The 13,127-nt window shown below is 44.6% G+C and overlaps 1 protein-coding gene across 1 annotated transcript; it reads right to left on the bottom strand.

The window, feature by feature from the left end:
• Nucleotides 1-10,220: 10,220 nt before the first annotated feature.
• On the bottom strand, nt 10,221-11,917 carry LOC132468313 (gamma-crystallin M2-like). The gene is made up of 3 exons (XM_060066053.1): nt 11,770-11,917; nt 10,989-11,231; nt 10,221-10,545 (listed from the first exon to the last, which is right to left on the bottom strand). Exons 1-3 carry the CDS (start codon nt 11,800-11,802, stop codon nt 10,264-10,266), a joined length of 558 nt encoding a protein of 185 aa, XP_059922036.1. The 5' UTR covers nt 11,803-11,917; the 3' UTR covers nt 10,221-10,263.
• Between the last annotated feature and the right edge of the window lie 1,210 nt (nt 11,918-13,127).

A 13,127-nucleotide genomic window follows, 5' to 3' on the forward strand; every position in this document is an offset into this window, starting at 1 on the left:
AGTAGGATGTCAATTATTGTTTTTTTTGCCAAGTACAGACACAAATTATTTTTCTTTCTTCAAGGCAGATGATGTTTTCCTGAAGGACACAATTGAGGCAGCAGCATGGTGCCAGTTGCAGACCTTCACCGACCACGTTTCTCTCCCGATGGTCATTGGGGTGGAAGGTGCAGAGCAGCAGGCATTATTAGCAGAGCTGAAATCCGTTGACCGCAGTTGCCCGGAAGAAAGCCTAAACAGGATTGAACCGTTCCAGTTCTTCTTCAATTCAAAGAAGGACTACGAAATGTTCTGTGTGGAGATGTTTGACCGGAGAAAGCTGAAAGTGTTTGCTTCTTGGGAGTAGCGACATTTTACCCATTGTTTTAATTGAACTGGGGGACCGGGGGCCGATTCTTTATGTTATCATTTATATAACCAGTTCTAAAACCATTTTCATTTGTCTTTATAAATAAAATGATGTCACGGTATTATCAGTTGTTTCTTACCAACTTGATAGTCTACACCACATTCTGTGCACATTTCACTGCCAGCCACTCTGACATGGTTAGAGTGGAACAGCTTCGTAACAGAAGAGTTAACGATGACGTTGGAAAATGACTCCCCGATCTCAGTAGGAAATCACAATCCTACGTTACTCCCCGATCTCAGTAGGAAATCACAATCCTACGTATTACGTCATCACGCTGAGAGGAAATCACAATCCTACGTATTACGTCATCACGCTGAGATTGGTCAGTCGAGGGGCGTGTATTTCCCACGAGGGGCGTGTATTTCTACACGGGGCGTGTCTTGCCAGGACGCAGGACGCAGTCGGACCCTATTGGTCCTGGGGGCCTGATGATGCCCTGCGCCACTGAGCAGTTTCCATAGGAATGAATGGGCGGCCATTTTCGGTCTGTGGTCCATCCTTTAATATGTCCATGAGTCGGACCCTATTGGAAACGGCGAGATCGAGCACGCATCAAGAACACTTCCGGGTTTTACGACAGTACTCGCTTGATGCGTGCTTCAAATTGGAACAGTGCTCGGGCAACGACTGATGACGTTGCACGAGTCCACGAGCACACGAGCACGCATGTCCATGGCACGCACAAGTACGCGAATTGAGAAACGGCTAAAGACTCACATCACAAACTCAGACAGTCACAACATGTATATGAATATGAGACACAATAGAACAAGGTACACACTGTAATACTATAATCAAGAGGACATACAGGCAGTTCAAATAAAAAGAGATAGAACTTTATTGATCTGGAAACTTCATAAATATGTAAGATTGCTCCATATAATACCATAGTAACATAGTAAACGTATGTAGGCCTAAAAAATTCAGTTCAATGTCATTGCTTAAGAAACAGATTCCTTCCAACTAACTATTTACGAAAAATGCAATCAATAATTTATATAAAAGTAAATGTTTACATATCGACCAGCAACGAAGTTGGAGCAGCCTACCCAAATAATGAATTGTAATACACCAACATTGTCAACTGTCATACATAGCTAACCATAACCCTGTCATAGCTAAACAAGCAAATGAAAATGAAATACCTACCAACGCAACTGAAATGTTAATATTAGACAATTAACAATATTATGAAAATTACGTAGGTCTCCCATAATCATTCAGGTAATCAATACGTCCGTGCCTGTTACAGCTATTTCAATGATATGTGTGTTATATATCCGTGTTCAACGCCATTCATGTTAAGTAAAAGGACAAATCTCAGACTTTGGGTTAATTCGGAATTGAATTTAATTCGGAAGTTAAAGGTCCCATGACATGCTATTTTATGTATTCTTTAATATAGGTATTAGTGGGCAACTAACACAGTATTCAAAGACGTTCCCTAAATTCAGCCGTGGTACAGAGTTACAGCCACTCCGAGCCAGTCGCACATTGAGCTTCCCCCAAATGCGCTGTTTCGGTGGGCGTGTCAAGGAGGAGGGTGGGGGTGTGGCCCTGAGCAGCTTGCAGCCACCATGCGCTCTCTTTACAGTGGATGTATCGCATTGGCGAGCCGCACACAGCCTTTAGCCGTGTTCTGTAAATATTCTAGAACACACGGGAGTCCTGGAGCTCTATATCTAAATATTATCATATAGCCTACACATATCTATATCATATAATATATATTATCACGGCCAAAAGCTGTGTGAGCCGATATTATGAATCTCAAACGACCGCGTTGGGTTCTCCGACGTTCCTGGTTCTTCAACGTCCACATCAATGTGAATACACACACTGTAACGTGGCGCTCACACTGAGCGCCACATGTGTGTGTGTGAATACACACACTGTAACGCAAGTGTTTCTTGTCGGTTCTTTGACGTGTCTTGTATTTCCACAACGAGACTGTCGTGGGGGTTATCTGAGCCATGGTTGAGAATGAATTGGGGGGAAGGAACTTTGGCTTTGACTCCCTCAAGAACATGAACCACGACATGGAGGAGAAAGGGATTGTTGGCGGCGAATGTCTCCCGCTTGAGCCCCGCTGAGGGACCACCGCCGGAGGCGGAGGTGCATAAGCGCTGCCCGGCAAAGATCCCTTTCTCCTCCTTGTCGTGGTTCATGTTCTTGAGGGAGTCAAAGCCAAAGTTCCTTCCCCCCAATTCATTCTCAACCTTGGCTGAGATAACCCCCAATACGAGTCTCGTTGTAGAAATACCAGAGACGAGAGTCCGACGTGTTATGAGCCATCACACCAACAGCAGAACGGTTATCCAAATAACAAGGAAGTGTACAACACTTGCGTTACAGTCCTGGAGCTCTATATCTAAATAATATCATATAATACATAGATATCTATATCATATAACATATTGTGTGCGCCTCCAGACGATATTATGAATCACAAACGACTTTGTCGGGTTCTGCGACGTCTGCGACGTCTCTGGTTCTTCCACTTTCACATCAACCTGAAGTCGACTGAACCGCGCGCTGCCTGCGGCCGGCTGCCCGCTGCCGGGCGATGGTGCCTCGCGGCAACCGGCGGCATGTCGCAGTTCATGTAGCCTACTTCAGCGAGTCAAACCAAAGTTCCTTTCCCCCAATTCCTTCTCAACCATGGCTTAGATAACCCCCACGACAGTCTCGTTGTGGAAATACAAGACACGTCAAAGAACCGACAAGAAACACTTGCGTTACAGTGTGTGTATTCACACACACACATGTGGCGCTCGCACGGTCGAGTCTCATTGGCGGGCCAACGTCTCTGGGCGGGCCAGGCAGAGTAAGGGGAGGAGCTGAGATTCCTCATGACGTCATGAGCACAGATTTCCAAATCAGCGCGCTTGAGCCTCCGTTTTTTCAAAGGCGAGCAGAACAGCTAGTGCTCGTTTTACACCAAACGCAAGTTTTAGCCACTGGGGGACCATAGGCAGGCTAGGGGAACTCATATTTATGTTAGAAAACCTCATATATTGAGATTTTCATGTCATGGGACCTTTAATGGAGCCGTGCACTTCAAAATAGGTCCATAGCAAGGAGCCGTTTGTTTCAGTACGACTCCTTTCAGCTGCCCACCCAACATAAACTGCTAATAAAACACTTGAGGAGGCGTTTTGAAAAGAAAAAACTTAAATTTTTTTAGAACAGGGTAGAAATATAATTATGAGCCTTTGATTGATATCCAGACACTTTTTGCGGAGACACAATCCTGTTCCCCACTTGTATTGGAGTGGACGGCGATATCTACTTCTGGGCCACATGAAATGACGGACCCCCGTCCACAGCTAGCTTAAACAGCTGCAATACCAGGCTTGGCCTCTGAGCACTGGTGGATTGCGGAAGTATGCGCCTATCCTGGGGGCCTGGGGGTGAAACGGCAAGGGGACTCTCTAAATCGACGCCACTTCGACCTGGGCGGGACTTTACGTCCTACGTCACTCGCTATGGGTGTGCATGTGTGCGCATAGCAGTCACTCGCGATGGGTGTGCATGTGAGAAAGGTTTTGGCTTTAGTGTCTATGGGTTGGTAATAACGGTTCTGATGATTTTTCTGATGGAAAAGTGGTCTTTTATTTCCATAATCTTTGTTCAGTGAACGCATAAACCCGTTTGTTAGTTAGCAGTTAAACAAAATGCGATCTATTTGTTTACAGTTACCAACGACCAACTGATGATTGGGGGTTCGATTCCCTAGTGATGCAAGGTTTTTTCTTTCATTTGGACTGCACACACATCGCGAGTGACGGATACTCGAACAATGTACACACATCACTGTCTTTACAATTTCTAGGCAACCGAAGTTTAAAGATTGTCAAGTGGTTAACTCTTGAATCGCATGTACTAAGACCTGATGGGTTAGTGGTCAGAGAACAACTCATTAACGCAGGGATAAGGGGTTCGATTCCTTAATGAAGCTAGCTTTTTTCATTCATATTGGACTGGATGTTTGTATGCCATTTTGCGTAACTTGTAGTTTATGATGAAGAAATGTTACTGGGGTTAAGGTTAGGGTAACGCTAAGGGTAAGACACAAAGTGTTTTTGCAACACAATATTTCTTACAATAACAAAGTTTAAAGTTTTGATGACTCCAGTAGGAAACTTAAGATACCTAGAGAAATGCGTGAGTGCTCACAAAACAACAAGTCAGCAGTGTGGTACAGGGTGATCATTTCTGATATACAGTACAAAAGCTGAAACTATTAGCCAGGAGTGGGAAAGATGCAGACGCAGACGTGGGAAGCAATAAGACGCACCAACACACAGTTGCCTGTTGCAAAATGGTTCAGAGTTTAATATAAATAGTTAGGGTTAGCTGGTATGGCGTTATCTGGTATGGCTATAGTCTAATGTTAGCTTAGTTCGTGTTGTTTCGTCATGTTAATCGCTAGTAATAGTAAGTCATTTGTAGAAATATAGCCTATCATCACAGACTGTAGGAATGTCACCCACCCTCCATCGCGTACGACACTGACGCTCGTAATCTGTAGTGCAAGGGAGTTCGCGCACAGATCCCTGAGACAAACGGCTACGCGCACACATGCAAACCCATAGCGAGTGACGTAGGACGTAAAGTCCCGCCCAGGTCGAAGTGGCGTCGATTTAGAGAGTCCCAAACGGCAAGATCGAGCACGCATCAAGAACACTTCCGGGTTTTACGACAGTACTCGCTTGATGCGTACTTCGAATTGGAACAGTGCTCGGGCAACGACTGATGACGTTTCACGAGTCCACGAGCACACGAGCACGCAAATTGAGAAACGGACAGAGTTTTAGTGTCAAAAAAAGAAATGGGCGAATGTTTCACATGTGTTTTTTTTTTTTTTATCCTCACTAGTGCCGATGATAAAGCATTTTTTTTGACAACGACATCGCTATTGATTTCTATCTAGTGCTAGCTGATATCAGCTGGCTGGATGCTGGCTGTCGGCTGATTATCTGCTATGTAGCCTAGTCAATTTATGGTGGCTATTGAAAAGTAAAAGAACGGTATATGTATTAACATCATTTGATTTACAGATTCATTAATATATCAATATAATGATGTTATCGTACTTTTGGTATTATATGTAACCCATTTTCTGAAGCCAGGCGTGATACTTAATAAAACATTTTGATGACCCTGGTGTGTGCTACATAGCAGCTCAGGTGTGAAATAAAATGCATATTTTTTTCATTTAAATTTAATATAAAGTTATTTCGAGCCATTTTGTAAAATTAGGGGTTAGCTGAGCCAGCTAAATATCACCACCTAAATACAGTAGGCTAGTGTTGCCTCTTGCTGCACCAGTAGTAGTAGCTGCTAGCCTATAGGTCAAACTACTGGTTGTTCTTCTCAAGGGCAAATTTGCGCGATAAACACCACAAAATGAAGTTGTTGTATGTCTCCACCTGTCGTCTTCTCCCATGCAAATTATCCTGTAGAAAGGAAATTACGCTGGCTGAAAAGAAGACGGAGCGCACGATCATTAAGTTATTGATTTTTGTTGTTAGTGTGTCCCTTAGCCTAGATGTTGATTTGGTGCAGTTAGATTGTTTGTCTTTTCTTAATGACTGACCTGAACTGCCAGCTTGCCACCCAGCTGATGCATTCCCTCAGGAAGTTCTCCTTCTCCTGGTTTCCTGAGCCTAGGGGTCGTCGCCAGGGGTTAGAATCCTTGACGGATCTGCAAGTAGTATAGTTGTAGGTAGATAGTCGTAGTTAGTGGGGTCAAGGTAGGTAGGTCGTAGTTAATAGGGTGTAGTTAGTAAGTTGTATGTTTGTAAAGTTAAGGTGCTATTTTTTTTACATAATTACCTGGAATTTAGCACATCAAAAAGGTGATTTAATTTGGCTACACAGTCAGCTATATCTTTTGCCTCTGCTGGCAGTCTCTGCTATGTTACCATCGCAGAAATGCCTTGATCAAAACAGATACGACAATTGAATAGGTGGTCAGTGTCACATTACAATCTGCAGTTAGTTATTGAAGAAAAGTTTTTGAGAAGATGAAAAAATTTACCAGCAGAGACAGTGTGGCTGAAAACCTGTGCAGCCAAACTGACACGCATCTTGGAAAATGCTGGCAGCAGAATCAGTTAGCTTCGGGGCCATCCGAATAGTGTGGAGCTTGTCCAGCTCATAGAATTGGCTGATGTGCTTCCAAAGAACATTTCTTCCTTGTGTCTAAGGATGAAAATACATACATATGTGAATCATTGTGATATCTTGTATGTTCAGTGTGAGTCCTTGCAATTGTGATTGCTTTGTTTACTGTGCTTACCTGTAGGGCATGTTTGAACAGGTTGTTCCTGATTGATTTCAGAAGGTGAGGGACATCAAAAATCACAGGAACCCTCTGAACCCCCACCAGGATACAGTGGGACTCCTCACCTCCCAGAGGGTCCAGGCTAGCCCCAAGGTTCCGCACAGCCTTCACATTAGGGCTTCCCTGGTCACAGATTAATGCCTGCACCTTTGAAATTGGTTAATACATTGTTGTCAATACAAGGTTGGAGTTAATGTTCATTTGTTAATGCTGCTATTTAAAAAAATAAATAATAATAAAACTCTTTGTACTACATACTGTCAACCCTATATGATGTAGGTGGCGAATGGCATCCTTAATGAAGGTAGCAATATCATCTGCTGGCATTGAAGATGGGGAAAAGAAGTAACCAACCGTCTGTTGAAAGACATGCTTTAGGTAAATGTGTTTGAATATACACAGCAATATCATAACAAATGTTTTTCTAAGGTATGGCTTGCCTGCTTCCATTTCCCCATAATGCCCCTAGCCATGACGACCATCGCTTGTATTGCTACAGCCCCAGATGCAGATACACCATAAATGGCATCGTTCCTGCGATCATAATCAAATAGTTTTTTGATTGCCATCTCGTCCAGGACGAGCGTACACATCCTCTCCACAGGGGTCATGGTGGTGGCGATGACTCCCATTTGGGAGATGATTCCCTGTCGGAAGCCAGGCTGTCAGGAAATAAAAAGGTTAATAATCAGATTTTGTTTAATCTTAAAATTGTGAAACTGGTCGAAGTTGAGTCGTCTTATTTAATAAATTCGTATTTACAGAGAAATATCCCACACGTGCGCTAACGTAACGCCGAAGTGTCCTTGTAGAAGGAAGCGAGAATATGGCCTTCATTTGACGGTAGGCCTTTGGGCTGCTGTGTAACAGCTGCAGCCCTAGATCCTTCATGTGTCTGTTGAACAACACAGAGAACACAGTTCGCACTTTGCTGAGTCTGTTGCTTATTTGGATAGATGTTTACCGTTTAATGGGAAAGAAGGCTCGTCGCCTTTATTATGTCTGTGGTCGTCGCATGGACTATACGTCAACCAGCTCAGGTTGCGTAGCCGTGCGTGTGCGCGTGTCGGCTCATTAGCATCTGTACCGTAGCGGCCCATACCGAGCAGCACACCTCTCCCAAGTGGCCATATTGGCCTGGCCTGGCCAGACTGGCCACACTCACACTGGCAGATTTGAGCACGGTTAGGTGGGAAAACAGCCAGGGCCACGGCCAGATGGCCTAGTGTGAGTGCACCCTCAGATCAAGGAGCCTCAGATGTTGAACACACTGACTTTTACATATAACTGCACCATTCATGAAACTACAGGGTTCCCACCTTTCTTTTCTGATGTTTGGCCGTACTCCTTGCTTGCTGTGATGTTTGAGTGTGTTCTGTTGGATGGAGAGACTGTCGATGGAAGTACGTTCAGCCTTTGGGGAAAGATCTAAGGGAGGCTACAACACTTGCTCAGACACATATTAGCAAACGACAAGCCAAGCAAGCCGAAGTTTACAACAGAAAGATGAAGGGCTTCTCTGTTGAAGAGGGTGACAGGGTCTTATTGGCAAACAAAGGGGAAAGGGGGAAGAAGAAGTTAGCTGATCGATGGGAAAGTGCAGTGTATGTGGTTGTAAGAAAGAATGATGAGCTTCACACATACAGCGTTCGGCATCCTGTTACAGGCCAGATTGAGACAGGAATTGAGTCAGGAACCTGATCATGCCTGTTCATTTTTTTGCCGCTGCCTTCATGAGGGGAGTCTGATCTGGAAGCTGACTTTTCTGCCCTCAGTACTGATCTGAGTCAAGATACTGTGAACATGTTGGGTCAGATGGACCAGAGTGGTACTCGGACCGCTTGTTGGGTATCTGACCTTTCTGAGTCTAGAGCTGATGATGAGACCGATCAGTCTGTCTTTTTGGACAGGTCTGGTGTTCGCAGTGGTTTAGAGGAGGGACAGCAGGTTGATGGAGAGGATGTCAGCAGACTTTCTACATGTGGAACAGAGGTTGAGCACAGTGTTTAGCTACAGGCTCATGTGGACACAGAGTCAGTTGAACTCAACTCTGGCAAGTGTCAGCTTTCTGACCAGTCTGTTGATGCCCACGGCGTTGGGTCTGCTGTGAGCGACTCTATTCAGTCAGTCAGGAGTTCATGTGTCCCAGGCCATGGCCACTGAACAGAAGGGGGTGGTCGTGGGTCTTTCGAGAGGGGGAATTCGCACCAGACTAGGTAGATTGGTTAGGCCGGTAAGTGGGCTTATTCAGACTATGTACATACAAAGGGTTAAGATTGTTACTTAAAGTGTAACTTCTGTCTGGAGGTAACTATCTTTTTCTGGGGTATATGTATTTTTTTGTGGTTCTATGCAGGACATTTTCTGATGTGTTGCGGTTGTCTTTGGTCTTGGGTGTATTTTACTGGTACTATGTGTTCCGTAGCCTTGAAATTACATATTTTCCTGGGGTTAAACGTGTGACTGATCACCTCACGTTTGTCTTGATCCATAGCTGGATAGTTTTTATAACTGGTTGGGCTGGTTTATGGTATAGTAGTAAGGGAATTACATAGTTACACCTGTAGACACTGTATGTGAGGTTTCAATTGTTTTTTTGTGCCATCGGTTAAGCTAATGTGAGTCGTGTTCATAATATATAGCGATATTATGAACAAGGCAGTGAAGCGCAGACTTTTTATTTTGAAGGGTAGCGTTTTTGCTGTTATGTTTTTCTTTATTCCTTTGAGTGTTATTATATATTATAATTGTGTAAATGTTAATGTTTTGAGCATGTGTCAAGAAAAAATAAATAACACAACGCAGAATTAGACCCACTACATATGTATGATTCAATTCAGTCTTTTCTGGTGGTGGGTATCTTTCGTATCAAGAATATCTACATTTAATCAATAGATTAATATAATAAGTTAGAAGAAATGTATTTATGACTACGTGCCAAACAAATCGGATTCCATGTTGCTGCACATTCAGCCATAATGAAGGGCAGGTGTTGGTTTATTGACAGTTTGAAAAGATGTGTGTGTTTGGGCTTGCGTACCTTTGTGCGTGCGTACTTAAGTGTGATTATGTACGGATCGCTCTGCAGCTGCATGCCCACATGTCAGGCCTTGAATAGCCAGCTGTGATTAGCAAGATATCCTGTCCACAAGTACTACAACCCTAATTGGTCCCAGTTAACATGATCTAGTGAAAGCTTGGGTTATGATATAAACTTGGACATGTATGGCCCTCCTCAAAAGGGGACCATGAATACATGTTATCAACCAAATCCCTGATACATTGATAGAGCAACGTATCACAACCCATACTCAAATGCTATTCGGTGCACGCAGCTGCAGGTGCTAGATGTGAGCCTTGTACAATGGTTTCTATAACTGTCAGACGAAAGGTAAACAGAGGTAGAGGTAATAACAGGAGTGTTTTATGGTAGAGAAAGAAACCACTTGTACACACTTGTGTCTTAGTTACAGAGAGCTTTATTCAGGGCTCGCAGTGTCTAGTAGTAGGAGTCGTTGATGTGCCTCATGCTCATGAATCTCATGCCCTGGTTCATGCCCTGGTTCATGAAGTTCCTGTACTCTCCAGGCCTCATGTACATCATCCTGCCCCTGTACTGGGGCTGCTCGTACATCAGCCAGTGGCCGTCCATCACGTTGCAGGACATGCAGTTGGACATGCGGTAGCGGTCCATGACGTTATCGCAGTCGTCCATCAGCTCGTAGGACTGGCCACCGAAGTTCTCCTTCTCGTAAATCTTCATCCTGTACTGACCACGGTGCTATAGGTGAGGAGGATGGGGGGGGGGGGGGGTTAAGGAACCAGGAACTACATGGAGCGGTTAACATAGATGTACAAAATTCACACCACCATGCATAGCATTCGTTATAATCACTGTATGCATACAGTTTATGTGTATATGCTGCATGTGTTCCTCTGCCGACCTCTTACACCCTCCCTCTTTTATCCAAAACAGTTCTGGTACGTGATCCAAATTATGGAAGCAAACTGTTGATTCAGAACATGAAAGCTTGGATAAAGGTGTGTGCTACATGACTAAATGACCCTATAGACCCTACGACTACCAAACCATGTTCTCCTTCAGTAAACCCACTGTGAGGGCTTACCACGGGGATCATGTCAGTCTGGCATTACCCCTTTACCCTAACCCTTACCACATTGGGGATCATGCACTTAGTTTAGCGGTGTGCTGATAACCCTTACCATGGGGATCATGCGGCAGGACCTGATGGAGTCGGTCATGCCCATCATGCTCATGTAGTCAGCGTACTCGCCCCTCCTCATGAAGTACTGGTTGCCCATGAAGTTGGTGCGGTCGTAGACCATGAAGCAGCCGCGCTCCACCCTACAGGAGTGGCACTTGCTCAGGTAGGAGGACATGTCGGGGCAGTCGCTGCTGGACTCGTAGGAGCGGCCCTGGAAGTTCCTCTCCTCGTAGAAGGTGATCTGGGGACAGAGCATGGCAGGGGGTTAGTGGAGCATACCATGAGACTGGAACATGGAACCACAAACACGGCCCTTGTTTTTGTTATCATTATATCAGCTCGTCTGGCCCCTACTGCACTACTAAGCATCCCTGGATAGGAGGGATACCTCTGTTGTGTTCCTTCTTAAGGTTCTCCCCCTCAAGGTTCTTCCCTGTTTTTTTCCTTCAGAGTGCTTAGGGTTAGGGGGTGGACCTATAATGTGGTGCCATGAAACCCTTTGAGATAACGGCTATGCAAATAAAATAGACAGAGATTTTGTTTATGAAATGAGACACCACTTACATTACTTGAATACTCCATGACTGTGCTTTAAACCCTTACTACTGTTGCGATGTGGGAAAATAGGCCTTTTTTAAAACATGCATTCGCTTAGTGCCCTAACATAAATCAAACACGTGATACTAATCACCTTCTGTATACATGATGCATTGAAGAGCAGAGGAGAGATCAACGTCAGAGCTCTGCTACTCGGCAGAGGAGGAGCAGAGAGGACCTACCTTGTTCATCATGTTCATTCCGGTGGAGGTCATGTTTACTGGCTGGATTCTGCTGCTGTTTCTGCTGTGACTCTGCTGCTGTCCTCTACCTGTTTAACCCTTTCCTTTTATACCTGAGCGAGGTGAACCTGGTCCTATTGTCCCTATTGTCCAAACCCCTGAGCAAGCAACATGCCGTGTAGAAATCTATAGAGCACAGGGGGCCAAGGCTGGGTGGACTACGTTGTTTTTTTCCCATTCAAAGCCAGCTTTCAAAAGGTTAACCATCACGATCACTCCTTGGCATTGTTTATCTTCTGTGACAATTTTTTTTTGTATTTTTTTGGGTGGTCAGTAATCCATGACTTGTCGTGAACAGACAGCCTGTACTATAGCCTAAAATATTTACTTACATTTATACTGCAAATATATTTTTATTTTTTTTGTAAAATAGCTTTAATCTATTTGTTGGTTGAGGTGACGAAAGAATGTGTGTGGGGGGGGGGGGGGAGTCCGTACATGGGGGGGGGGGAGTCCGTACATGGTTTATTTATTGGCCGTGGGTGTTCAACAGTCTAATGGCCAGGGGGAAGAAACTGTCACTGAACCTAGATGTCCTACTGTGGATGCTGCGGAACCTCCTGCCAGAGTTCAGCATGGAAGACAGTCTGTGGTGAGGGTGGGTGGAGTCAGAGGAGATGCGTTGGGCTCTGGTCAGGCAGCGCTTCTGCCCAATGTCCCGGATGGAGGGCAGCGGAGACCCGATGATTTTCTCCTCTGTTCTCACCATTCTCTGCAGAGACTTCCAGTCTTTGGCCCTGCAGGCCCCAAACCAGACTGAGGTGCAGTAGGTCAGAAGACCCTCGATAGCGCCTCTGTAGAAGGTGATCAGGATGGGAGGGGGGAGGGAAACTTTCCTCATCCGGCGCAGGAAGTGCAGGCGTTGCTGTGCCTTCTTCGCCAGGGAGATGGGTGTTGAGGGAACAAGTTATCTTGTCGGTCATTTGTCATTTGGTCATTTGTCGGTCAACCACGTCCTTTGGCATCATGGATTGTGTAGCTCAATCTGTATTGGCCATTTATTTACATTTATTATGCAGATTAAATATATTGAAGGACATGTTAATTCCTTGGAAAATACATCCAGCAGAAAATAAAGAATGAATCAAATCCATTTTGGAGTTTGTATAAAGTACATTCATTCTCATTCATGTTCATATTGGCTAAAGTAGTTGCATTTTATTTAAAGAATATACAAGTACAAATATAGGATGCAGTACATTCAGGATGTAAAATGATATGCCCAATAAGCAGCAGAGGGCGCTGTGACGCATGCTCTCCTCACCGGCGAGCCTCTCTTGGTAACAGCTTTGTTGTCA

The sequence above is a fragment of the Gadus macrocephalus genome, chromosome 11 (assembly GCF_031168955.1).
Source record: "Gadus macrocephalus chromosome 11, ASM3116895v1".
NCBI classification, from domain to species: Eukaryota; Metazoa; Chordata; class Actinopteri; order Gadiformes; family Gadidae; genus Gadus; species Gadus macrocephalus.

Excerpts from the sequence above, each read along its gene's own strand:
- LOC132468313 (XM_060066053.1), bottom strand. The coding sequence starts at position 11,802 with ATGACCTCCACCGGAATGAACATGATGAACAAG. Across the intron at positions 11,232-11,769 it reads GAATGAACATGATGAACAAG|ATCACCTTCTACGAGGAGAG; the intron begins GTAGGTCCTCTC and ends CTCTGTCCCCAG. Across the intron at positions 10,546-10,988 it reads CCTGCCGCATGATCCCCATG|CACCGTGGTCAGTACAGGAT; the intron begins GTAAGGGTTATC and ends CCTCACCTATAG.